The 9677-nt window shown below is 60.8% G+C and overlaps 1 protein-coding gene across 1 annotated transcript in view; it reads right to left on the bottom strand.

Moving 5' to 3' along the window:
- ZNF316 (zinc finger protein 316) overlaps positions 1-9403 on the bottom strand; it is a 19106-nt gene extending 9703 nt beyond the window's left edge. The window contains exons 1-5 of the mRNA XM_077758836.1: positions 9381-9403; positions 8436-8562; positions 7741-7854; positions 307-1066; positions 5-221 (exon numbers count right to left, since the gene is read on the bottom strand). Coding sequence (XP_077614962.1) covers positions 5-221; positions 307-1066; positions 7741-7854; positions 8436-8469 — 1125 coding nt within the window. The 5' untranslated portion in view covers positions 8470-8562; positions 9381-9403. The remainder of the gene's footprint in view (positions 1-4; positions 222-306; positions 1067-7740; positions 7855-8435; positions 8563-9380) is intronic.
- Between the last annotated feature and the right edge of the window lie 274 nt (positions 9404-9677).

Here is a 9677-nt window from a genome sequence, read left to right as displayed (position 1 = left end):
TGACGAGCACCGAGCGCTGCGAGAAGCGCTTGCCGCACTCGGGGCACGGGAAGGGCCGCTCGCCCGTGTGGCCGCGCCGGTGCTTGGCCAGGTTGGAGCGCTGCGCGAAGCCGCGGCCGCAGTCGGTGCAGCGGAAGGGCTTCTCNGCGCCCGTCGCCCGACAGCCGGTCCCCGAAGTCCGGGAGGCCCAGGATCGGGAAGCCGTCCGGGTGGAGCCAGGACTTGGGGTGCACGGGAAAGTGGAAGCCAAGTGGGTGCGAGGAAGGGCCTTCGCCCTCCCCCAGGCCGTTGCCCAGCTCGAGGAACCGNGGGCAGCAGTGCGGCCGGTCGGCCGTGTGCACCGCCTGGTGCCTAGCGAGCGCCGAGCTCTGGCTGAAGCTGCGACCGCAGTGCGGGCACGGGTAGGGCCGCTCGCCGGTGTGCGTGCGCTGGTGCGTGACCAGGTAGGAGCGGCGCCCGAAGCCCGCACCGCAGAAGGCGCAGCGGTAGGGCCGCTCGCCAGTGTGGATGCGCCGGTGCGTGACCAGGTGCGACTTGTAGACGAAGCGCTTGCCGCAGTCCGGGCACGGGAAGGGCTTCTCGCCGGTGTGCGTGCGCTGGTGGATGGCCAGGTGCGAGCGGTACACGAAGCCCTTACCGCACTCGTCGCAGCCGAAGGGCTTGACGGCCGCGTGGTAGCGCTGGTGCTTGGCCAGCCGGGACCGGTGCGGGAACACTTTGCCGCAAACGTCGCACGTGGTCTCGGGTCGCCCTACTGGAGTGGCCACAGTAGCAGGGAAGGCCCAGGGTGCCAGCAGGTTCGCGCCAGGCTCCCGGCCCGGCAGGAAGGGCTTCGCCTCGGACCCCTCAGCCAGGACCCCGAGGCCCCCAGGGTCGGGACCCCAACCCTCCGGAGTCTGTGCTGAATCCGAATCATCGGGGCCCCAAGTCCCAGGCACGTCCCCCACGCCGTAGGCCGCTGACCAGAGCCCCGGGGGCTCGTTCTCCTCCTCGGCCACCTCCGCCAGGAAGTCCTCGTCGTCCTCCTCCTCGTGGTCCTCGATATCGTCGGTCCAGAACCAGGCCCCTGAAGGGGACAAAGGCCAGAAGAGGTGAGAGGCAGCTCCTTGCAGGCTCCTCCCCCTGAGAAATCGCGCGTTGGGTGGGACCCCAAGCTCCCCTCGCACTGAGCCTCCATCCCCGATCTGGGACAGGGTGCCTCCATTTCAGTAAAGCCACCACTTCCCCCGTGGGTGTCCCTCCTAGGGAAGCCGTGATGCCTTCACTTCTTGGACTGTTCTCAAATGGCATCAACTAATGCCCTTGCTCAGGAACAGAAATGCTCTACAAAGTTGGTGACCTTGCCTGCAGGTTCCTGTGAGAACATGACACGGGGCCTGTGTTCAGAAAAACAGATTCCCGAGTTGTTTTCCCCAAAGCCCCTTGTGTTCTAGAGAATTCCACCCCCACCCTTGCTTGGCCCAAGGCAAGCAAGACTGTGGTGCCAGCACAGCCCCAGGCCCCTGACGCTGAGAACCTGCCCTCCTAAGCACCTAATAAGCTTTGCCTGGCGTCCCTTCCCCCTCTGAGTTCTTCACCAGCCTCAGGCTGGCCAGCAGCCACAGGTCTCGCACCCACACTCAAGGGCAGAACCAGAAAAGCTACCTTGAGTGGAGGAGACCCAGAGGGGCGATTGGGCCCCAGCTCTCTAAACTCATACTAACAGCCACCAGCAACTGTTCAGGTATAGCCCACGCTCCCCTGCTCAGCCTCCCCAAAGCTGGGGAACCATTCTCTGAGTGGCTGTGCATCTGGGAAACAGTCCCCAGTTGGCTAAGACTGGATGAACTGCAAACACTTTATCACAGAAGGCCAAGGACACCCCCCAAGGTCCTGCAGTTCTGTACCTCCTCCACCAAACTGCACCTCGACCTCTCCCTTCAGTGCAGAGGATGATTATGGACTCAGGCCTGTAGAGTTTTCTGGTTTACATAATGGAGTCCTGATATACCTGCCATTGTGATACACCTGGGAGGGAACTAACACTTATGGAGCAGGCACGACATCACCAGGAGCAGAAGGGAAAAGCCTGACCCACGGTGGCCCCCGGTGTTCCAAAGTACCTGTGGGCCTACTTTCTCATGTATACTTTGCCTCATGAATGTCCACAGTGGCTGCACCCCATGCTGTAGCCCAGGTCAGAATCCTAGCATCTGGAAGGGTCAGACTCTGAGGGTGGTAATCTCTTCTTCTACTCCACCTGGGTCCACCACCAAAACTGTGGCCAGTGCCAGCCATCACCTGGCTGGATGAGTCAGATCACGAGTCCTGCCCCCCAGGGAAGGTCGGGGCCCCGGACGGCTGCCCACCCCGGCTCAGTCCTTGTTCTGTATTTCTGTATGCCACTCTACATGTATGGTGAGATGGTCACGCGGGCAAACCCAGCACAGCGCAGAGTGAAATAAAGCCAGACACAGGCATGATTTCAGCTGTGAAAAAAAACCACGCATCATGTAAAGGGATACAGAGATGGGTTATTTTATTTTTTCATAATTGGCAATCCTTTAGGTTTTCCACAGTTAGTAATATACTGTTGTAGTAAAAATAAGCTTTAAAATAAGAGACAAAAGTTCCCTGAACTAAGCTCAGTTTGCCTCCAGATGCCACCCAGAGCCATGAGGGGGTGCTGTGGAGTGGCCGGTGCCCTCAACAGCACAGAGCAGTACCCGCTCCTCACTGCGCGGCTGCAGCGCCCTTACGAGATCGGACTGTCCGTGGAAGGGTCAGGCAGGTGAGCTGAGAGATCACTTGGAAATTCTTTCCCTGAGTCTCAGAAGGAATTTTACCTCAAGACTCTGGCGAGGGTCTTGAGTAGTTTGAATGATAGACTCCCTAAGGCAGGGGGGAGTTCAAGCTGAGGAACAAGTGTGATGTCTCAGCGGGGTGCATGGGACCTAGACCCAGGGCAGCACTTGCTGGATCCAAAGCAGCCACTGAGGCCAAATGAGGGCTCACCAACAGGCGACCTCAGCCACTTAGAACTGGAAGGGGTGGGCCAGGTCCCAGTGACTCCCCCACACCTCTTCCTTGGGGTCCAGGAGCAGCAGAATGTTTCTGCTATGCACCCCAGGGGAGGTGGGCCCTTGCCCTACCTCCACCTCGAGCTTCTCTGAACAAGGCACTGCAGAGACCGTGATCATAGGAGGGACCTGGGGGACCTGGTCACTAGCCCTGGAGCTGGCACCGCCACTCATCCGAGAACGAGAGGACACTTAACACGCAGCCAGGTGGTGGAGAGCGCCACTGACACCAAGTAAGGGACGGTAAGGGCAGCCACGTCCCTGGGCGATCAGAGCCGGCTGCAGCCCGAGACAGGACCTCTGGAAGGCGTGGGCCACTGGAGGGACCCAGAGGAAGAGCAGCCTGCCCCGAGACTGGGCTTTGTTTCCTGGTCCTCCTGTCACCAAAGTGAGCCCTGGAATGGGGGTGTCCCATGTAAGGGTCATTCTGGGCTGCAATGGGGACAGGGTTCCCAGGGGGGTTGCTGGGATCCAACTGAGCACCTGCCAGGTCTACTTGTGAGACAAGAGCCAGGGCAGAGAGGATGCTCTGACAGAGAGGGTGACAGGACATGTGCAACAGTGGCCTACGGGGTTAAGCACGGTTGCTTCTTCCAGAACCCACAGAGGGAGGGTAGAGGGGAAGACCCTGAGTGGAAGCTGGTGTTTGATCTTCTGGAGACATTTGCGCCTAAGGAGTGTGCCCCTGGGTGATAAGCTAGGCTGGAACCAGCCCTTGGAGCCCAGTGATGATCCCAGGGGCTGACCAGTGGCCTCCTCAGCAGAGCCCCCAAGGAACTTCCAGGAAGTACCCTACCCAGGCCCTGATCGGAGGGCCTTGGGGAAGGTGAGGGCCTCTGGGCCACACACCTGGTGCGCCTGCACCCCTGAGCTGCTCAGCGTGACCGACAAGACGCCCAGAGAACGGTGCCACCATTTTCTAGGACTCCTGCCCCCAAGCAGCCTCTGCCCTGTCCAGGGACCCAGTGGCCTGCCCCCAGGCCCGGCCCCACGGTAAGTCGGCCCTGGGTCTGCTCTGACTAAACACCTCTCTGCTGGGACCCTTGAGTAAAGTCAACACCTGCCCCTGACTCTCCCTCTAGACCCGGGGACTCAAGGTGGGTTTGGGGAGGGCCCCCCACCTGGGGACAGTTATCAGAGGAGAACGTGGACAAGGGCTGGTGTGCCCAAAGCTGCAGGTGGCTCCCTCCTCCAGGGCTGCTGGTCAGCTGTCCTGCCTGCCCCCTGAGCAGGAATTCAGTAATCAGGCCTATGCTTAAGTGTGGGGGAGGTGGCAGCTCCCACAAGGCCAGGTTTCTGAGCTGGGATCTGTCCTCCCATGAGGACACAGCCCACCCCCCCCCCCCCCCCCCCATCGCTGACCTCAATCTCCTCCACTATACTGTGAGCTATAGTACCAAGGACCAGTTATTAGCAGGAGTTTGCGGCCGGGCTCCTTCCCCTTCTGCCCACACTGAGCCCCGGGGTCTGAGGCAAGATAGGACCTAAGTGCCTTCTCCATGGCTCAGACTGAAAAGGGGGATTCGGTGACATCCCAGGTCCCCTCGGAGGTGTGACAAAGGGAAGGCCCACACTGAGGACAGACACCCCCTACCCCAGTTCTCCAGAGGACAGACAGGTGCTCACAGGCTGTGTGAGGTGGACACCACCTTCAGGCTGGCACCAGGACTGTGCCTCGGCTCCACAGGTGCTCTGCGTCTCTCCTCTCCAAAGACGCTGCCTGCGCTCACCCATTGTGGGAGTCACCCGCCTTAGTGTTGTACCTCTTACTGCTTTTAAATGTTATCTCTATCCTTTCTTGTGTCATCTTTAGGCAGGTTCAGCCCTGCACGCTGTACTCGTCTTTCACTTTCACGTGAGGGGCAGGAACAGCAGCCAAGGAGGGGGACCAGCAGCTGGCCCCGTGGGGTGCCAGGCCCGCCGGGTACCGTGGAGACAGCACAGGGTGGACAATACACAGTGCCAGCCCTCATGGAGCCTGCCAGAGGCAGCAGGCAGGAAATGAGGAAGCAAACATGCAGCCAGGACCATTTCAGACGGCGCTGTTTGCTGTAAGTCAGGACACGTCCTGGAGGAATACAGGAGGGGGTGCTCCTGAACGCTGTGTGGTCACGTAGGGACCTAAGAGCTGAGCCAGCCACACAAAGGGCACCCTGGGCAGGGGAAACAGGAGGCACTGAGGCAGGCGAGAGCCTGAAGAGAAGGGCTGTCTGTGGAGCTGGGCCCGGGGAGCTAAGGGTGTGTGAGATGGGTCTGGCAGGGCAGCAGGCCCCAAGGCCCCAGCGGAGAGCCCAGATGCTGTGCCAAGAGCACGGGGACGTTTCTGAAGAGTAAGGCAGATGGCAACTCAGGAACACCTGTACCTGACGGCCTCACGGCAGCATGGGACAGAGACCACTCGAACAGGCAGCCAGGCCCAGTCGGGTGCCCAGGACGCTGCATGAGGGGCCTGGGGTGGGACAAGCGGCGCCACTTCACACTGCGGGGGGGCGGGGGGGGGTTCACTGTGAGATGCTCATCAGATAACTGAATGGAGATGTCAGGCAGACAAGGTCAGGGCTGGAGAAAGAAGCTGAGGATGAGCAGCAGAGATAGGAATGGTACCGGAAGCTCTGGCCCCGCCACCTAGAGAGGACAGAAAAGGACGCAGGACCGTCCTGGTTTCGCAGACAAGCGAGGGCAGATGGAGAAGCAGCCAGAAAGGCAGCTGAGAGCCCCGAGGCATGTGGGCTCCTGAGGCCAAGAGGGTCCGTATCTCAGAACAGAGAAGCCAGCCCCGCAAGGACCCCAGGCCGGCCTGGCAGGCCAGGCGGTGGCGGCGGCCGCAGGAGGGCTGTGCTCAGCCCACAGGTATGCTGCTCTCCAGCCACCATCCCCGCTCCAGTGCACGCATGCGCAGGAAGGGGGTGCCGCCAGGGGCAGCGGTCTGCCAGGCGACTACACGGGGCACTCGCAGAGGGAGAGACGCCATCTAAGCTGGGTGAAGAGAAAGGCACAGGAAAGTGGGTGGGCTCAAAAGAGGTGAGGAGAGCGGGCACCCATGAGCTGGAGGTGGTGACCACAGGGTGACGCCAGAGCACAGGCATCAAGTCAGCACTGGACGGGTCACGGGGCGCCTGAGTGTGAGAAGGTGGAGAATGTGCCAGACCTCTAGGCCCCAGCATTCAAGAAACACAAGAGAGGAATACACTTGTGTCTCGCCAGACTACAATGTGGAAATCCAGAAACTGCTGGGCTCAGAAGAGTCAGCATCTGTACCCTCAGGCACAGTGACCCTCAGTTCTCAACGGACTCGGGTGCTCAGAAGTGAGTACAGAAAGGAAAGGGAAGGAGGCCATCTAGCAAACAGACTTCAGTTCTAGCTGAGAAGGACCTTAGGCGGATTTAGCCCACCCAGGCTGACCCCAGCCCTGGCTACCAGATTCCCAACCCCACCCCAGCACAGGGCCATGTCCAAGACTACGTGCCTGGTCCTGCCCCTAGCTCAGGCTCCCCAGACAAGTGGGGCAGGGTAGGGGAGCACTCCAGGCTCACAGGCCCTGGCACAACGACCACTGCCACTGGGGAGGACAGAGGGGCAGTGGCCCAGCTAGCCAGCCTCCTCAGGGAGCTGCCACACCCACCCAGGGTCACAGGTCACCTTGTGGGGCACAGGGCTGCACCCCGGGACCCTCCAAGAAGCATGGACAATGGGGCCACATCTAGACCACGTGATGAGGCGTGTGGCCCCTTTACCTGCAGGTGGCTTTTCTGAGACATGCCACTAAACGCCCTCCCCCCCGACTAAGACCCCCTGGGAATCATCACGTACATCCAAGCCTCAGCCTGGGTGTAACTGCCATAGTGTCACCAGCTCGAGCCCTCCCCAGTCCACTACCCAGGAACAGGTCCCAGACAGGGTCCCAGGGAGCGTGGACAGCTGGGGCAGGAAGGCCATTCTGCAACACCGGGGACAGTGGGGCCTGGGGCCTGAGCCCACCTTGGGCTCTTAATCACCATGTTCGAGGCCAACTTCCTCATCTGCAAAGGGAGGCTGGTCTCTGCCCTGCCAGGCCCCGGGGTTGCGGAAGGACACAGTGAAGGGGAAAACACCACGAGGAGTACACGCGCAGGCCTAGCATGGTCGGCGGTTTTCTGTGTTTTTATTTGGAAACACGTCTATGAGCTACTCTGAGTCTATCCAGGCACGTGACTGGCAGGAGCCATCCAGTGCCCCTCCCTAAGGTGACATCGCTCCAGCCCAGAACTGGATACTCCTGCCGTGCAAGGACCCCCAGGGAACCCTGAGACACGGAGCCTAACTCACCCCTCACAGTCAGGACCACGTGGCCACCTCCTGTCCCTCAGAGCCGAAGACTTAACAAGTAGCCCTCACTTACCCAAGAACCCCCAAAACCAGAGAGGTTCCCAGGCAGGGACAGGGACGTTGTGAAAGGCTCCTAAGAGGAAGCTCGAGGTTCTGTCAGGACTCCCCAGCCTCGGACGACCAAGGGCTGGAATGGAAGGCAACCCACAAAGGCAGAGGCTGGCACACGGCAGCCTCCCTGTCTCCGCGCACCCACTCCACATCCCAGACCACCAGCACCAAGACTGCAGCAGAGAGCTAAGGTGAAGGCCAAGGTCCGGCAACTCTGAGGGGCTATGGAGGCCGAAACCACAGGAGAATCCATCTCATACTCACCTGTGTAGACGCCAGTGACAATGTCTCCTTCCTCAGGACGGGGGCTATCTGGAACCCAGGGTTCCTCCCCTTGTTCCAGCCGGAAGATCAGATCCGGCTTGGGGATTGGGTATCCTGGCCGGGAGAAGGACAGCCAGCAGCTGCAGGGCCGCTCTGCGCAGGCCCGCCCTCGCGCCACATAGGGCCACCCCAACATCCCAGCCGCTCCCCACTCACTCTCTCCCCTCTTCTCCAGCCTTCCGAGGACCAGCCCTCCCACCTCCTGGCCTCCACTCTGGGAAAGCCCACCTTCACTTCTGTAGACCTCTGCCGTGATATTCCCCAGCTTTCCTGCGGAGCCCCCCCCCCCAACACCTTCCTCAGTGGCATGCCCACCCCTCTCCCCTGTCACCTGACTCCTCGCCCCTGGAGGCCTCTGGGGAGTATACAGAGCCGAGACCACAGCTCTGGGAGAGACCGGTGGCCACAAGACACCCTCACTTGGCTCAAGGCACCCCTGGGCCACAGCAGGGACTCCAGAGCACGGCCCCACCCAGAAGTCAGAATGGTCCACAGGACCCCCCTCAGGAGGTGGGCTGGCTCAGGACCCCCTTCTCCTAGGCCCCGGGGTTTCAGAAGCCACCCTCTCAAACAACTAAGCTGCTAGCAGCCATCACATAAGAAGGCCTCTTGAGGATGGAAGGCGACCTGCTTACCCAAGGACACCAGGATCCCATAGTTCTCCTGCATGACATCCTTGTAAAGGTCCCGCTCGCCTGCATCCAGCCTCTCCCACTCCTCCAGCGAGAAGTACACAGCCACATCCTCGAAGGTCACCAGTCCCTGGAAGACAAAGAGCCCTGGCCACTGCCCTGAGCTGCCCTGGCAGAGAGGCAGGGGAGCCCCTGGAAAGAACAACAGACAATTACTTCAGGAAGAACTGCCCATGGACCTGCAATATGGAGCTCATGGGGACACAGCCCAGTGGCCCATTACCGACAGGCCTGCAAAGGCCCAACAGCACTGAGGGCTTCGGAGTCTGGCTGCAGCCCAAGAAGGCAAGGACCCCAGTTCCATTCAGAGGTGAGGAACCCAGGCTCAAAGAGGGTGGACACTCAGCTCATACAGAGCGGAGCCGAGATTCACACTGAGCCCAGGAGACAACAAAGCTCAAGTCCCTGGCCATGCTAAGAGGCTGTGGCCTCCCCTCCGACGTCCCTGTCCAGCCTAAGCCGGTAGTTGCATTAGCAATGTGAGGGCCCACGCCTGGGTGGGTAAGTGGCATTGACTAAGGTGACTGGGCTCGGCAGGAAACCGGAACCTGGCCAGGCGAGCGGCACTCCAGGTGAGGGGCCACAGCCCACACCGGGGCAGAGCCAGTCCTCAGAAATACCAACGCACAGTGCAGCTGAGCAAGTGGCAATCAGCACACTCAGGACACCCCAATGGCCGGGGAAGTCTCGGGCCCCAGGAAATTGGAACCACACCCCCATGGGCTTGGGGCTAGAGACCCCCAGACACTTCCTGCTCACAGGCTAGCTCGCCCTGGCGACCACAGTGCCCCTGCCTTGCCAACAGGGCTCTCAACAGGGACAGCAAATGCCAAGTTGCCCCCTCCTAAAACCCTGCCCAGTTAACTCCCAATGGTGAGAGCAGCTCACCTGAGACCCAGCTGTCAGGGAATCGTCATCATCTTCCTCCTCCTCCTCCTCCTCCTCCTCCTCCTCGTCCTCCTCCTCCTCTTCCAGGCCCTCACCTCTAGGTGTGGCTCGAACCCTGGTGGCCTGCAAGGCTGAGGGGAGGATCTCTTAAGGGCCCGCCCTCACCCACAGGCCTCACGGCCACCTTGCCCAGACAGCAAGCAGGGTCAGGAGACTCCCTCCCCCCGACCCCCTGTTCCTCTGTTTCAAACCCTGGGTCCTAATGCTCCAGCTCCACCCCGTGGGGCCGAAGAAGAG

Source organism: Crocuta crocuta, unplaced genomic scaffold, assembly GCF_008692635.1.
Source record: "Crocuta crocuta isolate KB4526 unplaced genomic scaffold, BGI_CrCroc_1.0 scaffold273, whole genome shotgun sequence".
Taxonomy (NCBI): domain Eukaryota; kingdom Metazoa; phylum Chordata; class Mammalia; order Carnivora; family Hyaenidae; genus Crocuta; species Crocuta crocuta.
The sequence above is the reverse complement of the archived record's forward strand: the minus strand, read 5'-3'. Positions and strand labels throughout refer to the sequence as shown.